We start from the raw sequence: 25,017 nt of genomic DNA on the forward strand, positions 1-25,017 counted from the left end.
GGCATGAGCCCTTACATGCTTCAGAAAATCACTGTTCACCTGGGACAGATCTTTGGAGTATCCCAGGTGGGCTATCCATGTTTTCTTTGATGGCAGGGTAGAGGATCTCTACAGACACTGCAAACCAGTAGGCTGATTGTGATGAACAATGCCAATAGAGTTTTAGCACGTCTTGTTGTTACGCTACTGAGGGCATTCCACTGAGAGGATGGAGACATTTCAGTAATACAGTATCTGCAGGGTCGATTCAAGACTTGACTGGAAGTTTTCAAGATTGTCAGGATGATTTAAGGCTGAGGTGTTTAGCCTTGTTTTTGGTGCTGGTCGTGATCAGTGAACCTTTTTAGGTCAAAAGGTGGTCTTGCAGCAGACAAGGGCATGGCCTGTGTCACATTCAGCACTGTGCGTAGTGCAGACATGACTCAAATCTCATCTTTTGGAGCAAGAATGTTGCCAGGTAACCTTGTTGCGTACATTATTTTACCAATGGCATGTGGACCTAGGACTTGTTCCCAAGCTCAATTATCTGTGCCCCCATGAGCCCCCAAATTCACCCAAGATGAACAGACTGTCGGAGTGTGAAATTAAAGATATAATGGATGCAGATGTGTGTAAAAAGCATCCTTCACTAGATGACATCAGTGTTGTGGCATAAGCTGCTGTAAGGTGTATTGTGTGGCCTTTGCAAACAATGTTTAGGTGCATGAGTCTCAGATTGACCAACAGGGGATGTAATGCATGAGTTCAGGTTATTGTTCCTAACAGCAAAACCTACATTGTGTGAGCTCACTGAAAGGTTGTCTAGTCCAGAAGAAAGTGTATTCTTTTTCACAGACTGATCTGCAAGCCGCATCTCAGTAAGAGCTGCAATATCAGTGTTCAATTTGTCCAGTTGTCTGGAAATTCAAGCTGTTTTTCTGCAGGTCTGATTCTAAAGAATTCGAATTCAGACCTGCTGTCATAGTGTTCAAGGTGGCAAGGGTTAATCAGGTGTTATGTGTATGGGAATATTCAGGAGCAAATGGACTGGCGTTGGCTTTTTAGCACACCTTTTCTAGCACTTTTCCTGGATTGGGGCATGCAGCCCATCCCTGAACTGGACTGTGTGGTCATATGGTTAGCTGCCAGAGCAATCCTAGATGCCAGATTTGAGATTTGACCATCTTAACCATACCACTGGCTTGTAAATCTTCTGTTGGACTTTAGCTAACTCCTCCCAGAGTTACGCACAAGGCGGTGTGGGGACATGATGGCCATTGGCTCAGATAAGCTCATCTACCCTTTGTCAGATTTTTGTTTTTCTTCCTGCTGGGTAATAAGCACCGCCCTCACTGGCAAATAAATAAATAAAGCTGGTGGGAGGAGCTGGTGAGCATTTTTTCCCTTCAGGTGCTGTGTCATCATGATTTGGGCTAAAAGCTTTATTCCAACTATTTAATGGAGGATGGAAGAGCTGCAAAAGACTTTCAGAGCAGTTACATTAGCTGGGACTGAACACACTGAACTCACTTTACTATTATAAATTAGGAAATGGATGCATGTGATAATGTAGGCCAGTATTCAAGATGTACATCAGTGTATTATTACTTTCAGGTCAAATGGCAAGGAACTATAAATGCAAAACTGACCAGGCACCATATGATGGTGCTTTGGTACCGCAGGCACTGGAAGAACTTGACAAAGGAAAGTCTCTGAGACCTGAAGATACCAAACCATATAGTGGTCCAACGTTCCCGCACCTTTGGGCTAGCAGAAACCAAGATGCTACACAGTCAGTTAATGAATTTTGCCCTCAAATGGCTTTTTAAGGGTAAAAATATTCAAAACATGAATCATCCTGCTCCACTTTCCCCTACTAGTACTAATGCTGAGAAAAACAAAAAGCGCATATTAGTTCAAACAAACTTTATTTGCCCAACATTTAATTCAACCAACACATATCTTTATCTTTTCAAACCAACAGTTTTAGCAACAGCAGCATAAAAATGAAATATCTGCTGCTGTGTTGAATAAAAGAAACATCATAACAAAATGTTTCTTACAGTGCTTTTTTTGTTTTTCCAGGATTATAAATTAAAATAAAAAAAAAAAATACAGAGACACAGATGAGTGGTGTTGGAATGAGTGATGTTTATCTTTTCAATATTAGAAATTTATGCAAACTGTGGAAAAATACTATCAGATATAAATATACACCGCTGTGATCTTGAGTGTTAATGACATTTAATTTATCTGCACTGCATCTGAAAAAATAAAGAGACTTCATACAGTAAAAACTTACTTTAAACTTCACAGTTAAAACACACAAACTTGCACAAAAAGACAGCACACACAAACATCACTAGCAGAAATATTCAGCCACTGTCTCTACTCCTCTGCTCAGATTTTTATTTTTTTTTTCCCTTTTTTTGGAAACAAATCCCAAGATCTTTTCTTGGGACAAAGAAGAACTTTACAAAGAACAACAGAATCTGAAGGGTCATTTAAATTTATGTTATATCCTAAATCTTAAAAGGACCGTATACTCACTGAGTAGTGTGTACTCACACAGTGCTTCATACCATGCCCGTGCACGTTTAACCCACAAAGTCCAGTTGATCTGACCGCTGTGATCACTCAGTAACATTCCCTGGCACAGTTAAACTGTTAAATGGTTAAACATACTGTGCCTGCTTTAAGAGTGAGGGCCTCAGACGTTGGTCAGTTGGACTCTAATGTGACCAGTGAACATGCATGCATGGAAATCAAATCCTTCTTTAACATAAGCAGCCTCCATGAAAATCACTGTATTAAGTAAGAGATCCAGACATGTGTGCGGACAGTGCATCACTGTTTCTGAAAGAAGTCCCCTAATAAGCCACATGATCTATAAAATCATGAACCTCATTGTGAGACACATTTTTAAAAAGCAGATGTGCTTGACAGTAAGAGAGCATGAGCAAGCCAGAGAGAGGAGGCAAACTGAAGCGTACCTGGGGATGGTTGGTTAAATGCAGTGGTAGGGCAGATGAGCAAGGGACTGGAAAGGGGTACAGCTGTGCTCAGACACAGAGCAAGACAACTGCGCCTACTTTGAGTACATCCTTCGAATGCTTAATCAGTTATGTCTGGCTCTGGAATGCATCTGTTTGCCACTTTTTTCAGCTGTAGTTTAAACAGGTGTAAATAAAAAAACGTACTTGTATGGCCAGTCAGTTTTGGAGTCCTAAATAATGGTTAGAATGACCCACAAGCTTTCCCAAAGCAAGATGATGTTTTCTAACTTCTGGGACTAAAATGAACCATCTAAGTTAAGTCAGGAGTTTTTTTTTTCTATTAAAGTCAAAATTGAGCTGAAAAACATGTTTGATTACCATCATCAAGCATAATCTATTTTGTGTTTGGAATCCACACCTCTGTTTCTGTTTGTAATTATTCACAACGGACATTTTTTTTGTTTCCCCCTGAAGCTACAAATCCTCATGAGCCACACGGCGGCTGTGTTTGTCCAGCCAAGCCTGCAGAAGAGGAAGATTTTTGTCCATCCAGCGGATGTTATCCTCAATGGTCTCATAGGTCTGCTGGATGCACCTCATCTCTGAGCCCGTCTCCTCGGTCAGGGAGCCGAAGAAGCTTCGTACCTGAGGCAGCGCAACGGAGGGAAACTTAAATCCACATACTGGTTTTAAATGAGATCCACAAAGAGGTTGAAAATTAACATATAAGGTGAAAGCTATTAAAAATAATCTCCCTTTAATCACGAGGATGAAAAAATTTAACCCTTTTTATAGCAATCAGATCTATACTTCTGCTCATTCACGCATCACGCCAATCAGACAATAACAAAAGGACAAAAGCCATACGCACCTCATCTAGCATCTCCCTGGTAGAGTACTGGTTAGTTACCCCAGTCACCATGTATGATACAGTGCTGGAGCCGAGGTCAAACCTGGGGCATCAAAGCAAACAAACACTACACTTCAGATTATTTAAACCACTTAGAGAATTTCCTATTTTGTTAGGGAATTACTTCATATCAGCCCTTTCATTTAATTAATTATTTTGTAAAAAACAAACAAACAAACAAACTAAATTTTTTGTATACAAACAAAGTTCATGCTACAGGCGATGCTATAAATTTGAATTCTCTTGGCACATGCAGCGCTTTCTCCTGGCTAATCAAAAGTATTGTAAGTGCACAAAACTATCATCACTTGGCATCATGACATATTGCTTTAACACATTTTTGTAGTCTAGTTTGATAAGAATAAGGCTGATTGTGTATTGTGGATCTTAAAAATTATATAAAAATAAAAGCGTGAGTGTGTGATGGGCTGACTGACTTCTTGATGAGAGTGTGCCAGTTGGCTCTGAGGAAGTCCCAGCCCAGCTTGTAGCCGTGGAGGTTCTTGCTGACAGAGACGACCACATCTGGGAGGTCCTGAGTCTTCATTATCTCACCGCTGAGGCTCTGCTCCATCATCCTGCAGACGGAAAGAGAACAGCAAAGGGAGAGCAGGGGTAACTACGTCCCCTTAGCTTTAGCTAATAATGGCTGATGTGTCCTGCTTTCCATAATCTACACACCACTTTAGCTTGTCCTGCAGCGGACTAACAGCCATGGCAGTCTTCATGCGGCTCTTGACAGACATTTGCAGCGAATGGCGGTACTTCTCAAACAGGAAATCCCATCCCTCTGGTGTTCGGGCTCCAATCACAAACACAGCCATTGTGATATCAACAGGAAGGCTAAAAACCAAGAAGGTTTTCAGTTCAGATCTTTATACATACTAAAATAAGATTTCTGTTGTGTTATTTTTGACTATGACCCCCAACCTCATGGTGCCATCAGAGTCCTTCCACTGGTTAAAGATCTTGGTGGCTTTGGTCACACACGGAGCATGGTCCCTGACACAGGCGAACAGCAGCAGGTAACTCCTCAGCACTCGCTGAGACACGGAACCAGAGTCGCTCCACTCCTGCTGATCAATCAGCCCCAGGAACAAATCTACAATGTAGCTCTGAGAAACAGAAAGAGCCATTAAATCTGACTGAAAACAGTTCACAACTGCACCTACTGAGCATCCTGTATATTCAGGGTTTTCCTGCAAAGAGGAATTTCTGACCCCCCCTCCAAAGAGGTTTGGACTAAAAAGTTTTCTAGAACACCAGTGACATCTTTAAACAATAAATTGTACAAGTACAATGGACATGGATGGAAATTAACAGGAAAATGCACAGACATTTAAGGTAGCACAGACTCCCTGCATTTAGTGTATGCAGTAATACTTGCAAATCACTTTTAACCTAAAATCCATCTGAGCCAAGAAAAGCCTGACCTGACTCTGACCTTAGTTACAACTGTGTCAGCTGATTAACTCTAAGTGATTTTGGGTCCCTATTTTGTTCATCTTGTGATTACATGCACATGGGTAACGAGATGCCAGTGCTTTCCCACTACGTCACTGAGCCACGTATGAGGTGTGAAGACAAGCCGCAATGTGCCAGCAAACTAACCTTCATCTGATTCTCCAGCACCTTCATGTCTCTCTTTTCCATTAGTTTGTAAAGAGGTACAAGTTCTCCAAAGCCCTGAGTCACAGCCATGATCTCAGTCTCTCTGGACAGGTAAAGAGACAGCTCCAAGGCCGTGTCCAACCTCACCTTCCCTATACTGAAAGACACAAGACAAACTTCAAGTCAACATCATGCCACACTTTTCCCCTTTCTAAGACATGCTTGTATCATAAGATAAATTTAGACCTGACAAGCTGGAAGACATTGTGGATGAGGCTGGCACGATCATTGCCGCTCAAGGCTGTGTGATTGTGGTGCAACAGCTTGATAATAGAGTTCCACCCCTCGCCTGCATAATGAACCATGTAGTAGCCACTCATGTCCACGTTGAACTTCACCCAGTCTACCTCCTCTGGCAGGTACAGGACATCTGAACAAGAAAGAAGAGTAAAGAGAAGCTTGTGGAATTAAAATTAAACATTACAGTTGTTTTACTCACCAGTCTTTGTCTTAAGCAGAAAGCGGTGGATGGTGTTGGAGGCGCTGGTCTTGTATGTCAGCGGAATCTGCCACAGGAATCTAACCATACAACATTATAATTTAAAATATAAAAGATAAGCAGCTGTCAAACTGACACAATTATACAAATTTCCTGCTACATGTGAGAAAGGGAATCTGATTCTCTCGAAACTGTCCAGAATTCATGGCTTAATGCTGTAAATGAGGAAATACTCAGTTTACCCTTCAGTGAGGGAGGGGCTGTCTGTCTTCAAGTACCGCTCCTGACTCAGCCTGACCTCCCGACCTCTGACCTCCACCGTGACCAGTGGGAAGCCCTCCTGCAGTGTCCAGGTGTCCATGATGGCCCTGACGTCCAGCTCATCACCACTGTACCACTTCTGTGTATACACACAAACATCACACCATAAAAACTGATTTGTAACATTTGCTGCACTGTGTCAGAAACAGGAGTGTTGTAGAAATATCTGGGAAAACTTGGCTGATACCAAGCAAAAAGCAACTTACAGAGGCTCCAGACTGAGTTTTGCGTTTGGAGCAGAATTCCATGTGTTTCAGTCGGCCTTCGTCCAGATTATCTGAGCTGCAGATCTGATGGTGAGAAGAATGACATTTAGCAGATAAATATATCATCAAGATGAAAAAGACACATCCATCCATCCATCGCCTTCCGCTTATCCAATTCAGGATCGTGGGGAATGGCTGGAGCCTATCCCAGCTGCCACAGGCTGAGAGGCAGAGTACATACTGAACAGGTCGCTAGTCTGTCGCAGTGCTGATGAAAAAACTATTGTCAGGATTCAGAGGAATGATGAAAAATCAGTCCTCTAATAACAGACCACACTAACAAAGGCACAGTTGCACAGACCACTCACATCAGTCAGGCTCTCCCACAGGTGGCTGTTCACAGTGTTTTGGTAGCTGTAGCGCTTCAGGTATCGGACGATGCCAATCTCAAAAGCCTCAGGAGTGAGGAAGTCCCGCAGCATATTCAGAATACATGCACCCTGAAAAAAAAATAGATATATGCTCAAAAAGTAACTATACAAAATACAAAGTCCTTGAATAAGTCCACCTGTATTTAAGCGTTTTGTTCCAACTGCACAGTTTGGGTTCAGCTTTGGGAACAATAAATCTTACTGAATTTACCTCATGATGAAATGCTAAGATGATCGTTAGTTTCAATATTGTATGCAAGTACATCAACATGAAAGAGAATAAAACAGGTGATCCTCTGACAGAATAAGCCTAACCTTGTCATATGACACATCATCGAACATCTCCTGGATCTGCGTGGGGTTTTCCACAGGGGTGGAGACTGGGTGGGAGGAGCTAAGGGAGTCTACTTCCATAGCCTCAAAACATTTTGCCAAGAAGAAGTCATCCTGGAAGAATGAGAGGATGGAGTCATCTTTATGTACATCTCTGCAGTTTAATCCAGTGTCTTTCTGGTTATGTTAGTAAATAATTTCTAACTTTAAAACGAGAGACAAAAATGAAGAGCTAGAAAAAATCAGCACAAATGGAGACTGATCTGTATGCTCCAGCAGGTCCTGGATCACTCAGTTCTAAATACATTTTTAAGTCTCACCACGTGCAGTTCTGGGTAAGTGATGTCGAGGGAAATAAACTCCATGAACTTGGCGAAACCCTCATTGAGCCACAAGTCATTCCACCACTCCATCGTCACCAGGTTTCCAAACCACTGGACAAGGAGGAAAACATATGAGAACAGCATTAAACATTCAAGTTCACCTTTAACTTTAGTACTGTTACACTTCACTAAGACTGAAAGGTCGAACAGACCTGTATCTACTGCACATGTTACACTCAAAACCAAAACTCTGCATTAGCTTTATGGCATGTGGACTGCCTGCTCAACTTAGTGCGCTAAATCAGCTTCCCCTAATGCATTACTTTCATTAAAAAAATTTTTTAAAAAAAGGACTGCAGCTACCTGATGTGCAAGTTCATGGGCGATGACCTTGGTGATGCCCAGTTTGTCAGAAGCCGATGACTTTTCAGGGTCAAAGAGGAGGCCGGTCTCTCTGTATGTGGTCAGTCCCCAGTTCTCCATTGCACCTGACTGGAAGTCAGGGATAGCAGCCAGGTCTGCAAGGGGAAAAAATTAAGCACTCAGTTGCACCTCACATCCAACTAGGTATAGCTTAAGCTCTCCTCTGAAACATGCACTAACTCATATTGCTGTTTAAATATTCTTCCAAACACGCCTCCATTGTTTATGCTCCAATTTTAGCACAGATGCATTTAAGAAGAGTTAAATGTTCTATTTTGTTTGAACAGAACACTTGCAATGTGAGCCGCCTGCATTTAAATTTGATTTCCAGTGATTTCCACTGACCCTGTTTGGGAAGCGGGTAAGGAATGTCAAAATAGTCATCGTAGAAGTCCAACAGCTTGACAGCAGCATCCAGCGCAAAGGCTGTCTGGTCAATCTTCTCAGGAACAGCATAGACTGAAATCTGATAGGAATCACAGTAAAGAACAAGCATGCTGAGATTTCTCAGTTAAATGCACAGCTTTTTATGCTGTATAGCGTGTAGAGATATACAGTACCTCTATACTGTATTTTATTCAAACTACTTTCTAAAAAAGTATCTATAGTTTCAATAAGAAGATAAAAAGCATCTGTTGTGCCTCTCACCTTGACACCATGCTGGGTCATCTTGCTCACAGATGCAAAGTCCGACACAATGTAGGCAACCAGGTAGGTGCTCATTTTTACAGTGGTGTCGAAGTGATCCTCAAGCAAACCGCCTGGCAACTCCACTGTTTTGACCTGAGAAATGAAGAAAAGAAAGTAGAGGTCAACTGTCACAAACTGGCTCAGTAGGTGACAAGGAGGGAGTTCATGACAAATGGGGGTTCATCCGGGATTTTTAGACCCGTTGATAAGATTAAAGTTGAGTCAGTGTCTATAGCTAATTTAGCTTGTGGTTTGCTAAATGCTTAGCTGGGCTGAACTGCTTTTTGAGTAAAACCTAAAGTAGCTATGGTATTTAGCATTGTGACCAATATCTCAGAGAGTTCCACATAAGATACTATTAGTTTGGATTGGTCACATTCAATTTGAATTGTTCTGTGGTTTTTGCTTGGCCTTCAAACCCATGTTATTCAAGGTTTCATGTCTTTTTAGGTGAGTATAACCACGTGAGTCTTTTTGAGCCACACATCCCCTCTCGTAGTGGTTGATCGGAATAGGAGACCAACCAAGTTTCTCTTTAGTGTGGCAGAGAATGTGGCTAAAGTCAATGTCTTGGGATCATTTCCCTAATTTTTAGAAAGTTGCCAGTTTCTGCCTGCTTTTGGTGCTGGTGGAATTGGTATTTTAATTAATGTTTTAATCTCTTGCCTCTGGTGCATTGGTAAGAACCCACCACAAATATCTGTCTGAAGACTAGGGTTGAGATTAATCTACAGAGAATAATTAGGACTGGGGAGCATGTGCCTGGTTCTTCACCAGTGTATTTGTCTCATAAGTTTCCAGCCTTTAAAGGAGTCATGGTTTAACTATGTGGCGAGGCATAACTGGTATGGGTGTCAGCTTGTTTGATGTGCCAGGTTGTGTGGTAGCCATTTTAATAAATGGGGATGTTTTAATGTTGCATTTTTGATTTGATTTTTCAGGTTAATTTCCAATGTGAAGCTGGAACCTTGATTTTTAAGAGGGCAGCGGGGCACTGATGACCCTCCCACTGTCAAGAAAGTCCTGGCTGTTCTGATAATTGGCTGGTATGGAAGGATTGCCGGCTAAGGCAGCTCACCTGTGTCTTCCAGGCTAGAGAAGATAGCCCAGAAGAAGTGCTCAGTCTCTCTCTTCCACTTCACCTTGCATCAACCCATCGCTGATGTTTGTCTCTTGGTCAGGTTATGTTTAATAAATAACCTTTCATTTAAGTAAAACTCTTGTGTGGACTCCCTCCTTGTCACCTACTCTGAGCCAGTTTATGACATCATCAATGTTGCAGATAGTGTGCATATATAGCTATATATGCAGTTCTCTATGTAGTTCTTTTAAATAAATTTGTAATACTCATAATGACTTATTTGTGCTTAAAATAAACTGGCATCAGGGCATCTATGGGTGAATCTACGTTTACCTTTGGCATGTTGGATATGGCTATGTGGCGTGGCTCTCGGATAATCTGTATGGTGAAGTTGGCTTTGAAGGCGGGTTCATCAAAGCATGGGAAGGCTCCACGAGCAAAAGTTGCTTCAAACTGTGTGGATGCCAGGACTCTGAAAATTTAATTGGGCACAAATGAATGTGGATTAAAGTGGATTAATAAGGATTTTTAAGCAACAAATAATTATTATCTTTTTTTCTTTGTGAAATTTCAGCTTTTACTGGCAATGATGATATTGCTAATTCTAAATTTGGACTAAATTTTACCATAAACTCTTTGTTTTTATGTTCCAAAAAGGAAGATTTTAGTTTAATATCCTAGAATAACCAATGAAATCATGATCTTCTTCATTTGTTTCATTAATTTAATTGTCACAAGTGTAGTTTAGCAATGGTAAAAAAAAAAAAAAGCTTCATGGTCTTACCTGACCTCCCCACTGCTTGTGCGGTAGCTGCTCTTGTAGAAACCGTGGAAACTGTCGGACAGGTTGGCGGCAAACGCCAGCTGAACCTCATACTTCCTCCCTTTGGTCAGCACTGAATCTGACAGCAAGGCGAGCTGATGGAAGCGAGGATACTCCAACACCTGCAGGGGCTTAATACCTTCAGGTGCCAGGAGGTGCACACTGGATATCTTTATTTGCTTAGCATGGAGAATCACAGTGTTGGTATCTTCATGGACATCCAGCTCAATACGAACAACACCAGTGAAGTCGAGGGTGGTCAGGTTGGGGTGTAGACTTAAGTCATAGTGGACTGGTGTGACGGTTTGGGGGAGTCTCATTCGGTCCCAGGGGAAGGGCTGACCATTGGTGGCTATAGGGAGGTCTTTGGCCTTACCCTGGTTTGGTAACTGTGCTCCAGATGAGGGAGAAAAGGGAATGAAAAGCACCAGCAGGAAAGGAGCCACTAACATGGTGACAATACAAGCAGGACCTGAAATAGAGGTAACATAAAACAATTTCAGCATTTCTCTGTTTACTTGTAGTGTTATATCACTAAATATCAAATACCTCGGTGATAGCTGCGTTGTTTTCTTTTTTGTTTTTTGTTTTTTAAGTACTGCAGGCACTTTATAAAACTGCACGAACATGATAAAGGACCGGGAAAAGCATTACTTTCGATTTCGCACACACTGATTCATTTATAATCAAGAATCACAATAAAAACCAGTCATGTTTTCAGAAGCCATAAAACATATTAGCTTATATTCTTACTATTTTTTTTAAAAATTATTTGCGCTATATGTCAAAAATTGCTTACTTACCGCGTCGTCTCCTGCGCGTGGTTTCAGCAGAAATCATTCAAAAATGAAAGTGAAACATAAAAAAAGGGGGAATTGCATGCTGGGAGAAGCCGGAGGAAATGTGTCAGTGAAGCTACTTTAAACTACACCTCTGTAACTGTGCCTGGAAGATTCTTAAATTCATGGTGACTTGTCATGTCTGCATCTTATACACATATTCCAGGAACTATGAGTTATAAAAACACACTGCCCATTTTTTTTCTTATCAAACAGTTCGGGTGCAATAGATTTTTAAGTTATTCATTATATTACTCTACCATGATAATTAAATAGGACAAATGCAAGAGCAACAATGACTCTGAGAAGGAAATGGAAGGAATCAGGAACTTCCGTGTTTACAAAGCCCGCAGTAGATTTATTTAACCACTAGAGGGAGACATTGCTTTGAATAAAGGTGATTCTGTGCCTCTGTGGTTCCAGTCTAAAGTTGGTCCTCGTTATGATAGATTTTACTATTGAGCTGACATTAAATAAAGTGACGATTATTTCTTTCCAGCAAAAAAAAAACAAAAAAAAAACAGTACAAATCGATATTCAGTGAGGATCACTTTCAGGTAGCAAACAGTGCATGTTTGACTCAAATGTGACCTTGATCTGCAGTTCTGCAGTTACAGTCATATTACACAGGCCAAATCTGGCTGCTTAACTTAGCCACAGAACCACTTCATATAAGCCAGATGCCAGATGTATTTTGGGATCTGCGCCACATCTGGCAAACACAAAACTTGCTGTAACACATTTCAAGCCCTTTGTGACTTTCAGGATTTGTCTGGTTCAACTTAACATTTACCAGTAAAGTAAATGAGTCATAAATACCAAAATTAGCTCAGATAAGACGACTTTGCAGGCTATTCACTATCTGAGATAAATGTTTATGAGTTATACAGTATTGTCTTGAGTCAGAGATAGCATGTGGAAAGTTGTGCGTCCCTCTGTGTATACTTGTGTTTATATTGCCTCAGTCTTCCTGTGTCCTTTATTGTTGTCCCCTCATGGGTGCGTGTTCCTTTGTTCCCTGCTTTTCTGGTGCTTCTCGGATTTTGGATTTTTTGCTGCTGTTCTGCTTCCCTAAGTATTTTGTGGAAGAACTCAGCATTAAAGTTAATTTAAGCTCATATCTGCCTGTCTTGCATTTGGGTGCACACTCATGTTTAGCACATATGTTGCATGAAAATGTTTATATTTAAAGAATATCGACTTATATTTGGCCCACATTTATTTATTTAAAAGCAGTTCAGACTTACACAGATTTAAAAGATATATTTTTATTGGACTTGAAGCAAAGTGAATATCAATCAGATTAAAAGTACATCAGAGGAGAATTTTGTCTTTGTTGCTTGAACATTTGAAAGCTCTATAAAATGAAACTGTTTTTAAATTTGACAGTTTGGCTTCATGAATATGGTATTGTTAAAAATCAGCTGAGAAACAAAGCAAGCAATTTCATGAATCACATTCTTCTACAATAAAACAAAAATACGCCAAAGGCTCAAGTTTAAAATAGTCCCAAGCAACAAAGTCCAAGCTATCCAAGTACATCAGTGGTAGATTTTTTTCTTTTTTTGTCACATTTGTTCTCCGTATCAAATTGATTCTTTCAGGTTCCTTTTTTGGAGTGCTCTCATCATGCACAGAAAATAAGAGGAAGTCATGCATGGAGGCCATTAGCCCTGCAAAGACTGTGTTCATTTAGTGCTCTTACAAAATGACTCAACTTCATCTCACAAGATCTATGAGCATACTTCATTATTTATAGGCACAGGCAAAAAGTCTCTGATATCTTGCATACTCAGAATATTAGAACATACTATACTAAAATACTTTCCACACTGGATCCTGTTTGGAAATAATGTTTTTAGTTGTTTCTCATTTAGCAGTGATATATTTTGTTTGTTTGTCTTGTTATTCTTTAAGTTATTAGAACAATTTTTTTTCATAAACCACTCCCTGAATCAAAAACTCGCTTGAAATTAAGAAATTATTCAGAATTAAAGAGAAGAAAAAGAAAGCAAGAGAAAAGCAAAAAGTGTGTAAACAATGAAAATAAATGGATTTTCAGCCCCTCACACACATGAAGGGATAAAGTCCATCAAATCTGCAAACATTAATGAGTAAACTTTACAATGACTATGTCTTGTGGGAGGTGACTCCTCTGGCTCCACTGTCATCACATTCAGGAATCAGATGCAACAATACTCTCTTACATAAGCCTGGATTCATAAACAGCTCACAGGCCCAAAAAAAATTCTTCGGGGAAGGCTCACTGTCAGGATTCAGGTCCAGAGAGAAGGTTGAACTACTTGAGGGTCTCATCTCAGGGAGGAGAATGATAAAACAGGTGGTGATTGGGATTGTGTGCGGTGCTGTCATGCTCGCCGTAGGTATCCTTATTGGCCACTTTGGTACTGGCAAGCGTGGCACCGCTGCGCCATCGTGGGTGAAAGATGTGGCGCGGGATGTGGATGAGAGCCTCGTTGAGAAGTTCTTGTCTGAGGTGGACAACACCCAGATTGAGAACAACCTGAGGTCAGTTGAAGAGACTCTGTTAGTCACACAGCTGTGCTTTTTATTTATTTAGTGCTAAAATCTCAGCAGCACCTCTTTTGAGGCCCAAAGAGCATCATTTAACACCATTACATTCATATTTGTGAGGTTTCTCAAAAGCTAAATTGCCATGGAAGTTTTAAAATGTCTCTTTTTAAACCGTATAATAGATGACACATGACTGAATCAAGCTTATTTTTATTCTCATCTTCCCTCACAGGGAGCTGACAAAAGTGCCCCATATGGCCACCACGTCTGGAGATGAGGAGACAGTGAAGTTAATGCTTAAGAGATGGCAGGACCCTGAAAGCGGTCTGGACAAGGCCTGGAGAGAGGAGTACTGGGTCTACCTGTCCTTCCCAGACCCAGAGAAGCCTAATAAGGTCACTGTAGGTGAGTGAAATGCATGTAAAATGCTCGATGGAGGTGGGGATGGTGCAGTTAGCTTTGCTTTACTTTATGTGTTGTGCTGTGTGTTAAGTGCAGTAAAATTTACAGTAAAAAATCCACAGGATTATCTCATGGAAGATAAAATCCTTAAGGCACTCCTACATCGTTACATTATGTCTATACTGTATATATTTTTCTGTCTTTTAAGAAAGTTACAGTCCATACTGAATCCATCATACCAAGAAAACTGGTATTCATCTATCCAGTTTCATGGTATCCAACACCTTTCACTGTGAGTTGTCCATTTCAGTGAGCCCATCCGATACGGTGCTGCACACTGTGAGAGAAAAAGAGAAGCCTTACACTCCGGACCAAGTGGATCCTGAGGTGGTTCAGCCATACGCGGCGTACTCCCCAGCAGGACACGCGAAGGTAAAGAGCTACAGCCTCATGCATCAAGCACTACATTTAATTTGTAAGTGCTGCATACCTACAGTGTAGATCACTCAAAACAAACCTGAAAAATATCAGCTATACTGAGTTTAAAATAGCTGCTTTATCCTTGTTAGCTAAGCAGAGTTGAGCAGTGATAGAAGAATCCAGTAAAATATTCTTGAAAGAAAAACTCCAGTATTTTATTGCATGTTTGTGCACAGATACTGAGTCTATGAAACTCCTTGTGTTTACATAATACACCACTTTTGACCAATAATTTTCTTAAACAATCATTAAAAAAAAGCAAATGATAGTCATATTTAGGTTACTTGTTATAACCTTTGAGGCCTTACACTGAAGACTTACTGACATACTGTCAAGACAAAGTGTAACTTTAATCATTGCAGTTACGTGACTGCAATTTCCATGAAAGATGCTAAAAAATGATTAAATAGTGGTGCAATAAAAGTACCAGAGTTGGGGGTGGTTCAGTTCATGTACAGTATGTTTATGTGAAAACAGGGAATGAGGAACACACCCAGGTGTAAAATGGATGGGATTTACTGTTGGGAAAAAAAAAAAAATTAAAAAAAATTCACAAAAGCAGTCACTCTTCTCGAATTAAGCAATACTTCTTGTTTATTGGTGGCATAAATTTCCCAACATCTGCAACTTCAAGGCTAAAAAAATTTTAAATGTCTTGCCAAGTGCTAATAAAGTTATTATGTAAACTGAGTTTGTAAAACATCAACAGCCAATCTGTTAAAATGAGCAGATATGTGTCATTGTTCATCTATCTCAGGGCCATAATAAAGTTTGAATGAAAAACGAGGCTCTGATAAGGAAGATAACCTGTCATAGCTCGATTCACTTTATGAATCTGTAAAGTTTTATGTGTGTGCAATGCAGAACAAAATTGCAACACACACAGCAATAAAAAAAAAAAAAAAAAAAAAACTTTTTTCAAAAATTATACAAAATACGGGCAGGGGAACAAGCTGCAGCTGAAGGTGGCAGCAAAAAGAAAGCCAAAGTTCCTGTGAAAGAGAAAAGGGCAAAATTAAGATAAACATCAAACCATAACATGAACATACATTTAAAAAGATGATTTAAAAGATTTAAAAGATGGGTGAGATGCTTTAAGATGTAGTTACAAAAAGATTTAAATCACATTTTCTTCATATCAGTTCACTTTTTTTCAGTTTTTGTTGTTTACAGACTGTTTGTCCTTCTGGTGGTTTTAGGGGAAATTAGTTTATGCCAATCAGGGGAAGCCAAGCGACTACAGCGAACTGAACCGCACTATGGATCTCAGTGGAACCATTGCCATCACCAAATACGGTGGAGTAGGAAGAGCAGATAAAGTGAGTTAAAGAATGCGTCATTCAGTCTCTGATTTGTACACTTCAATCACAAATGTTTTTGGTTACATTTTATAGAGATAAACATCTGAACAACAAAAGGGTAAAGTATGCTTGAGATCTTTCACTACTTTAGTGTCATTTTTTTTTCATCTAATTTACATCAACACTGTTCTGCGAATGCAGCATTTTATTTTAACACTAAAAAAATCTATCACAATATGAGTGATCTGCAGTCTAATAAATGTAAACCAACTTATAATCACAGCACTGAAGCTGGCAGCATGTGAGCTAAATAAACTGAAGCCAAAGATTAAAGCCGCCCACTGCAGGTCAATCAAATCAATTAATCAAAACTTTATGTATATAGCACTTTTCATACAAGTTTGCAGCTATTTATCATTATTTAAAACACAGTGAATGAGGCGGAAGCCCCAAAATTAGTATTTAGTAAATCATGGATGCAAAGTATTGATACAGGTTTATGGTACTTTCACTGTTTTTTCCATTTACAGTATAACAGTAATGATTACAGAATACACATTTCCTTTATAGTATTTTTTTTTTACAATAATATCATTTAATTTAATATTACTCTAATGTCCTTTAAGGTGTTTTTACTGTATTTCCATTTAGAGTACTACTGTAATGTCCATTATAGAACTTCTACTTTAATCTCATTTACAGTATTATTATTTTATATTGTTTTATTTAAAGTACTTTTGCTTTATATTTATTTACAGTACTGTACTTTCATTTATAGCACCATTTCTTAATTTACAGCACTCCATTATCATGACACTCATGCTATTTTAAAGCTGTTCATTTTTTTTTCTTTCAATAAAAAGGGTCATTAAATCCTTCAGAAAAATATTCCAGTTGCAATACAGCACTTTAAACACATACCAAAAAAACAAAAAGTGAGATACAGATTTGTCCTTAAAAATGCTTTTAATTTGTAGAACACGACACTGAAATTACACATTGTTTGGAAATGTGTATTTTGACTTGTTTTTCCAAAAGGAACACAGATTGCTTCAACTTATGGGTCCTCAGCATGCTCTAAACATCCTCTCATGTTAAAGCACACTGATAAATACATATTAAATATCTTCATTACTTTGAAAATCCTGAGTCTGTTATTTATTTAACATTATTGTTACCAGGTACAGGCTGGTTCCAGCAAGGGGCCAACTAGAGTGAACAGGTTTCATGACATTTAAAAACCTTTCCAAAGGTTTAAAAAACAATGATAAAAGTGTAAATTAACCAATAGTTATTTACCAAATGAATTATGTGTCTCATCCAGGCCATCAATGGAGCACCGTATGGTGTCGCTGGTGTGCTTGTGTACACAGATCCTTTGGACATGAATGATGGTCTCATGTCAGACATCAATGAGACATATCCTTACTCCTGGTACTTGCCGCCTTCTGGTGTGGAAAGAGGTTCCTTCAAAAGTCAGTTTGGAGACATGCTCACACCTTACCTGGCTGCCAAAGGTTAATAGCTGCACTTCTCTATGCTCCAATACTATATAAGCAATATAGCTTCAAACACATACAGTATATATGAACCTCAAATCATGTTTAATTAAAAATATATTTATTTTGCAGAGGAAACCTACAGAATCCCACCCTCAGATATTAAAGGCCTCCCTCCTATTCCAATTCAACCAATCGGATATGAGGACGCCTACAAATTAATCTGGTTTGTGATGAGAGTGATCTGCATGTGGAATTGATACACCCTAAAATAAGCAATTATGACTGTAGTCATATATTTTTCCATTGGTCATTTCAGTGAGTTGGATGGAGATCCTGCTCCACCTTCATGGCAGGGAGGATTCAACTGTACCTACAATTATGGCGGTCCAGGGTTCAAAAGTACATCCAGTTTCAATAACAGGTAATCAAGAGTAAAAAGAAGAAAAACTTTAATACTAACTTTAAGGTTTTTTCCCCTTTATGTTAGGGTATAGTAATGCTGTAATGTTGCACCTTTTACTACTTTTTTAAATTATTTAATTAGATAATGTAGAATAAATGCTGTAAAAATTAAATTACTAGCCAGATTGAATATTTTTTTATTCACTTTACAATTTCATGCCAAACATTTAACATTGGGATATCTAATTACATTTATACAAACATGATGCTTCCCTCTGTTTCAGTGAGGTGGAACTGGACATCTACAACCGTGAAGAGGTGAAACCCTCCTCTAATGTCATGGGTTTTATCAGAGGAAGTGTGGAGCCAGGTGAGACCAAGTGTGAATCAGCAATTTAAGATCAGCAGTTTTGAAGTTTATTTCTCCAACTGTGGTGTGTTTATATCCACAGACAGGTATGTGATATATGGCAACCACAGGGACAGCTGGGTTCATGGTGCCATAGACCCAAGCAGCGGCACGTCAGTCATGCTGGAAATTACCAGGGTGCTGGGCAAGATGGTCAAGCAGGGTGAGGAGGATCATAGCTGGAATGAACGACTGTTTGCTTAAAGTTCTAGATAAAGACTTGAACTGTGAGCCTCTCTGTTGCAGGCACTTGGAGGCCTCGTAGGTCCATTATTTTTGGAAGCTGGGGAGCTGAGGAGTTTGGCCTTATTGGATCTACAGAATACACAGAGGTGATCTACAGTTTGTCCACAAGACTGCTCATAACTCCAAGCAATATGTCATAACTGAGTCATTTCAGTGAGTTAATGCATTTTTTTCTACATCCTCTAAACGTGACCTTGTCCTTGTTTCTCCTCCAGCAATACTTTACAGCACTCAGTGAACGCAGTGTCGCTTACATAAATGTGGACATCGCTGTCTTTGGTAAGAAGCCCCACACTCCACCTGTACTACGCATCAGAAGTGAATAAAAATGTATTTCATTCAGCCAGTACAACATAAACGGCTCAGAGGTTTTCCTTCAGTTCTTTTGTGGGAGTTACATGAAATACCGCCAACTACTACAAATTTAAATATGTTTAAAAAAAATATAAATTGCTCCTGGAGTTTTGAAGAAATGTTAAAAATATATAGGCCTAAACGTGATTCTTCTATATGTGCTCAATAAGAAGTAAACAGCTGTGTTAACACACCTGAGATTCATGCTGCAACTCGAAAATGTTTTTGTAGTGATGTTCTTTCAAAACAATCGATTTTTTGCATTTTTCAGCCAATGCCACTCTTGGGGCTTCAGGGATGCCATCAGTGCAGAATATCATCTTCAAAGCTGCAAAACAGGTAAAAAAACAAAAAACAAAAACAAATTACTGTCTACACAACACCAAGACTTTTGTCACTCAGAAACGTGGCTTTTAGTTCATCTGGCCAAAGGACCAGTGAACGTCCATCTGACCATCTGTCCCTTCAGAGGAGTCACAACTCCTCCAAGAGTACTGGTTAAATTTTAGTCAAATTTGCTCCCAATAATCACCTCAGGTCATCACCCAAATCGTGCTCAAGATCATGGTCATACTGGTTGCTTTTACAGGCACTTTTCCATTTTTTACTCCTCCATACTCCTCCTGGAGTGCCGGTCAGATTTTAATGAATCAAGATAAATTTCTCTTGGATATGACCTCCTGGACTTCTCATTGCATTTTAATTCTCAGTAGCTTGTGAAATACAGCCCACCAATAACAACAACTTTCTTTCTAACTTCACACATCACAACAGCCTGTGAACTGTGGCTCATTAGTCAGCGCTACCACTTCACTGATGTTCTGATCTTTGTTCTCCAGGTCAATGCGCCTGGCCGGGATGTGTCTGTGTATGAAAACTGGTTACATTATACAAACAAAACCAGCCCAACCCATGGATTAATTCCCAGGTAACAAGCAACGGCGATGCCTCGTTAATTCCTTCACATCTTACGTTACAGCTTGGGAGAACAACTGTCCAGGATTTTACACAAAATCTGTTGTCTCGATTTGAAAGTTTAAAAAAAACTAAATGCATCATCTATGAGCTTTTGTTAGGTTTTTAATAGAGTACAAGTGGATTGGACACCATAATGTTAGCTGGTTCACTGTTAAAATCCTGGATTATGTGAGACAATGTGAGCTGAAACCGCTACTTAAAAAGGAAAACCTACCTTAACAAAATCTATTAAAATGCTCTTCAGTAAAGAACCCAATAGGAGGCAACTAAGATTCTGATTGGCCAATCCTGTGCAATTTGCATGTGTTTCTTTACAATAATGCGTGAGATACAAGATTAGATTTTATTGTTCAGTTTTGTTGGTCGTATGTAATCATAACCATTTAAATTATTTAACAGACAGTATCTTATTAAATAAGTCTATACAATATGCAACTTAACTGGGTTTTGTAGTGATTTGTGTTGTATGTTCATATTTAATTCTACTGCATGTGTCCCCGCAGAGATCGAGCACGCTCACAACAAAAGGTGTTTAATGTTTTCTGTCTTCCTTCATCAGGATGGGATATCTGACAGGAGCAGGGAGTGATTATGCTCCCTTCAGCCATTACCTGGGAATCACGTCCATGGACATTTCATACACATATGACAAGGTACTGAAGATGTCCTCATAAACTCACTAAAGATACATACAGTTAAATGTGACCGTTGAAGGACCCGACTGAGCTCATTCAGATAATATTGTAACTCTGGTATGTGTATTTGTCTTCACGCAGAGTAAAACAAATGCTCGGATTTACCCTGCATACCACACAGCATATGATACTTTTGACTACGCCTCAAAGTACATCGATCCCGGTGAGAAATGCTGTTTTATTATTATGCTTTTTTTTTTTTTCTTGTAGTCTACTTCTCGTATAGTGAGTAGAATAAAAGAATCCATGCCTAACCCTTTTTCTTTTCTTAAGCCTTGAATTTCTCAGGCAGATGGTTTCTAATTTGTGGCTTTTCTGTTGTCAGACTTGATCATTTAAAGACTTTATCGATTGAAAAGAATGCAAATAGCTCTGTTAAAACATCAGACCCTACTCTCTTGCTCTCTTTTAGGCTTTGTCAGTCATCAAGCTGTTGCCAGGACAGCAGGAAATGTCCTGATCCGATTGGCTGACAGCCTGGTGTTGCCATTAAACTGCACTGACTACGCTGACAGCCTGGAGGAATACCTCAAAACTGCCGTGAACCTATACGAGGAGAAACTTAAAGCTGTGAACATCTCAATGGGTAAGTACAGGAGATCTTTTTAGAGACGCAGGGGAAGAACACTGTAGCAAGCAAAAACACGCTGAAATTTCAAGGTAACACATCATATACTATAATGATACTGTTTGACAGTGTCACAAATGCTCCTTGTACGAAAACATGGATCTGTGTCTCATCCTAATGAAATCATTACTGGGAGACTGCAATGATCTCTGTCTTGTCTCAGAACCCCTAAAACATGCAGTGACCAGTTTTCGTGCTGCCGTTTTGGCTTTGGAGAAGGTGATTCAAAGTTCAGACCTGGCAAATGAAATGTAGGTGCACACACACTACATACGCGCACAGACATATTCACATCGATCCAAACAGGAATTAATTCCAGACGTCTTTCTTTCACCGTGTCTCTTTTTTTTTCAGGCCGCTTAAAGTGAGATGGATCAATGACCAACTCATGCTGCTGGACCGAGCTTTCTTGGACCCTCTGGCTTTCCCAGATAAATATGCATACAGGTAAGAATGTGGCCCAGTTCTGTGGGTTTAGGACAAATAAAATTATAGTGCCTACTGGAGTCTTCTGTATCATACAGGATACTGTACACAGTGAGAGTAGAAAGACTGCGGGTGTTGCTGAAGTCCCACTGTTAATGCTCATCCTAAAACATGTTAATCAGGACATGATTACCACGGTTACACCTATTGTCTTAAGTAAAACATCTGGGCTCAAGAAGGAAGGTGTGCCTGCAGGACCAGAATAATCTAAGTCACAAGAAAAGTCTCTTGGAGCCGCTGGGGCTGGCACAGTCATTAAACCTGTAGTGAAAGGAGTAATAGTGATCGCAGAATACAGCAGGACCACATGTCTGGTGCAAGGGGGACACTGTGAGAAACTACTGAACAATGCGCAGGATGTAAATGCATAGAATGAAACAGCATCCATAATGATGTTTCCACAGTGCCAGTGAGTCAAATCTAGGCCAGTTGCTCTCACACTCTGTTGCTCGTTGCATTTAGTAGTCTTTTGACAAGAGATACAGTACCAGGTGTATGATGAAAATGATTTGCTTGACTGGAACTAAGGTACACAGCTAATATCACTATTGTGCCAATCTTTATTTTATTGTTACACAGGCATGTTATCTGGGCCTCGAGTAGTGCTGGCAAATCAACCTTCCCGGGCCTAGCTGATGCCTTTGCCAACGCTGAGTCATCAGAACAGGCCAGTGACTGGGACAAAGTTCACTACCACCTGTCAGTATTAAGCCAAGCCATACTGCGTGCCGCCAGCACACTGACTGATGACATGCAGATGTAAGCTGGGAGCAAGGAGCTGCACTACCTCGGGAATTTAATCAAAGACAACGATTTGCAGTCAGCAAGCCAATAAAAAGAGACTACGTATGAATGATACTACATAAGGGGATTTGGAAACCATGCAACAAAGCTCATCAGTAAAAAGCAAATGATATCGTCTATTTTTCTTAAGTGGATGAAAATATTTTCATGCACATCGTTAATAAAGGTAATTCACAAAAGATTAACCACACCAGCTGTTCTTAATAGGGCTTGGTTTTGTTTTTGATTGTGGGTGTCCTCTGTGGGACACGACTGAACAACAATAAGTATATAAAGAATTCAAATTTGTTTTTAATTTTTCCCATTCTGGTCATAAAGGCAAAGATGGCTTTGATTTCTTTTATTTTTAGTAATGTTCAATTTAGTGCCATTTGTATTTTGTCAGTTTATATTTATTTGTGAACGTCAAGACTACTACTGATAGAAATTTAGGTCTTGTCCCTAAGTTTGGACACATCTAAACAAGTTTTTCAATGTTTCTAATATGATAGAATTTAATTTTAAAGAACATTTGACATTTTATTTGCTTTTGGGAAAGAATTTTTGGGTCTTAAGCATATGGTGACATTTTTTCCCCCCTCATACAAATTTTCAGCAATGTTTTCACAACAATAATAACTGAATATATGTAATCAGCATGTGCCAACACTTTATCATTTGTAAGAGGTTGTACCCCTGAGCTGCTTGACTGTCTCATAATTAGGAAAAGCAGTTAAGCACCAATAAATGGATTTAAAAAAAAAAAAAAAACCCACACATAATCCACTGGAGGTATTGGATGGTGTGCTGGCGTATGGAGCAATGACTATCTGAGAGGTAAAATTATTTGTACCCACAGTGCAGTTGCAACATAAACAAATAAAATGCTGAAGTTGTCCATATATGGTTAAGTTTGAATTTTAACATCACTGATAAACTCCATGTCAATGAAAAATAACCTGTGTGCACGTCATGCTGTAGGCATACTGCCGGCCTGTCAGGGGAGCTGCAGTACTGGCTCCTGCCAGCAGGGGTCGAAAATGCTTCGACACCTGGACAAAGACTAATATGACAAGCCCAGTCAAATAAGCTGAAGAGGTACTTATACAGATTTGTCTTACGGTTTAGTTTAACCTATATAATCATGTACAGTAAAAAAATTAATAAATAAATGAAGAAAATGTGTTCAACAAAAAAAGAAAAGCAATAAAACCTCTTAGAAAAGAATAGAGTCAAATGGTCAAACAGTGTTAATCACACCCATTTAGTAGAAACATGCTGGTGGGGTTGTAGTAAGCTTTTAGATGAATGAGGTGGGTGGGTTTAATTATTTTAAATAATAATTCTCCTAAAAACAAACACCCCAAGGCAGTGAAAGAAAGTGCCCTAATTTGATTTGAATATTCTTGAATTGCTTTGCTGTAATTTACATGAAGGTAAATATAATTTAGCTGTTTTGAAGGTTTAAAGATGCCTTCAAAGCAACATGTGCACAACAGCCAGTCTGCCTGTTATGCTAGTTTTTAACCTATTTATTGACAACGGAAGGGTGGAAGCAGGAAAATAACCTGTTTAGCTGAGGGACACTGAATGTTTTCCTGAACAAGGTTCAGGATTACTGCATATTTTTTTTCTTCCCACATTACAACCAGTGTATTTCAGGAATGACTGTTTGTTTTGTTGGTGATATATATATAGATGTTCCTCAGTATTTTTAGCAGGGGAATACTTAAGGGTCATGGATTTTTCTTCCCCTTTAGCAGTGCTGTGTGAATGGCTTAGTATTCACAGGGTTTGACTTTAATATTTGCAGAGCTGCTCAGAACAGCAAAGGCAGTCTGTTTTTAGCCACTCAGCACATCGCAGCTTAAAGAAGTCTCTCATGCAGGATAGTAAACAGCTTGCAACAGTTGGATTCAAATGGATGGAATAACTATCCCCAGGCTTTCTTTTGTGACCTTTTGGCAGCTGCTTCATAAATTATAAATGAACTCACCTGCCACTTTGTCAGGTACACCTTGCCAGTCTTCTACAAGGTGCTGGAAACATTTCTCTGAGATTCTGCATATTAACATGATAGCGTCACTCAGTTGCTCCAGATTTCTCAGCTGCACATCCATGATGTGAATCTCCCATTCCACCACAGCTCTACTGGACTGAGATCTGGTGACTGTGGAGGCCATCTGAGTACAGTTACCTCATTGTTATGTTCAAGAAACTAATCTGACATCATTTGAGGTTTGTACTTTGACACATTATCCTGATGGAAGCAGCCATCCGAAGCTAGGCACACTGTGGATAGGCATCAAGTAAGCTGTGCTGTTTAAACAATGCTCAGTTGGTGCTAAAGG

The 25,017-nt window shown here is 39.5% G+C and overlaps 2 protein-coding genes across 3 annotated transcripts; one reads left to right on the forward strand and one right to left on the reverse strand.

Annotated features, from left to right (window-relative positions):
* Positions 1 to 2,110: 2,110 nt before the first annotated feature.
* On the reverse strand, positions 2,111 to 11,783 carry erap1b (endoplasmic reticulum aminopeptidase 1b). The gene is made up of 19 exons (XM_030737713.1): positions 11,430 to 11,783; positions 10,588 to 11,098; positions 10,137 to 10,275; positions 8,681 to 8,815; positions 8,378 to 8,498; positions 7,973 to 8,127; positions 7,607 to 7,720; positions 7,269 to 7,400; positions 6,891 to 7,022; positions 6,523 to 6,606; positions 6,238 to 6,395; positions 5,996 to 6,075; positions 5,743 to 5,926; positions 5,497 to 5,653; positions 4,816 to 5,000; positions 4,567 to 4,728; positions 4,323 to 4,463; positions 3,847 to 3,928; positions 2,111 to 3,620 (listed from the first exon to the last, which is right to left on the reverse strand). The coding sequence occupies exons 1-19, from the start codon at positions 11,464 to 11,466 to the stop codon at positions 3,450 to 3,452; spliced, it is 2,880 nt and encodes a 959-aa protein (XP_030593573.1). The 5' UTR covers positions 11,467 to 11,783; the 3' UTR covers positions 2,111 to 3,449.
* Positions 10,991 to 23,485, forward strand: naaladl1 (N-acetylated alpha-linked acidic dipeptidase like 1). Of its 2 annotated transcripts, none has more exons than XM_030737716.1 (19): positions 10,991 to 11,109; positions 14,233 to 14,405; positions 14,713 to 14,834; positions 16,082 to 16,201; positions 17,508 to 17,700; positions 17,815 to 17,908; positions 18,002 to 18,106; positions 18,372 to 18,457; positions 18,540 to 18,659; positions 18,743 to 18,828; positions 18,958 to 19,021; positions 19,368 to 19,435; positions 19,936 to 20,024; positions 20,634 to 20,727; positions 20,851 to 20,932; positions 21,182 to 21,355; positions 21,561 to 21,648; positions 21,752 to 21,844; positions 22,463 to 23,485. In XM_030737716.1, the coding sequence occupies exons 2-19, from the start codon at positions 14,255 to 14,257 to the stop codon at positions 22,644 to 22,646; spliced, it is 2,013 nt and encodes a 670-aa protein (XP_030593576.1). In that variant the 5' UTR covers positions 10,991 to 11,109; positions 14,233 to 14,254; the 3' UTR covers positions 22,647 to 23,485. The 2 variants fall into 2 exon arrangements, with proteins under 2 accessions (XP_030593576.1, XP_030593574.1); XM_030737714.1 differs by lacking the exon at positions 10,991 to 11,109 and adding an exon at positions 13,635 to 13,994.
* Positions 23,486 to 25,017: the final 1,532 nt, after the last annotated feature.

The sequence above is a fragment of the Archocentrus centrarchus genome, chromosome 9, assembly GCF_007364275.1.
Source record: "Archocentrus centrarchus isolate MPI-CPG fArcCen1 chromosome 9, fArcCen1, whole genome shotgun sequence".
NCBI lineage: Eukaryota > Metazoa > Chordata > Actinopteri > Cichliformes > Cichlidae > Archocentrus > Archocentrus centrarchus.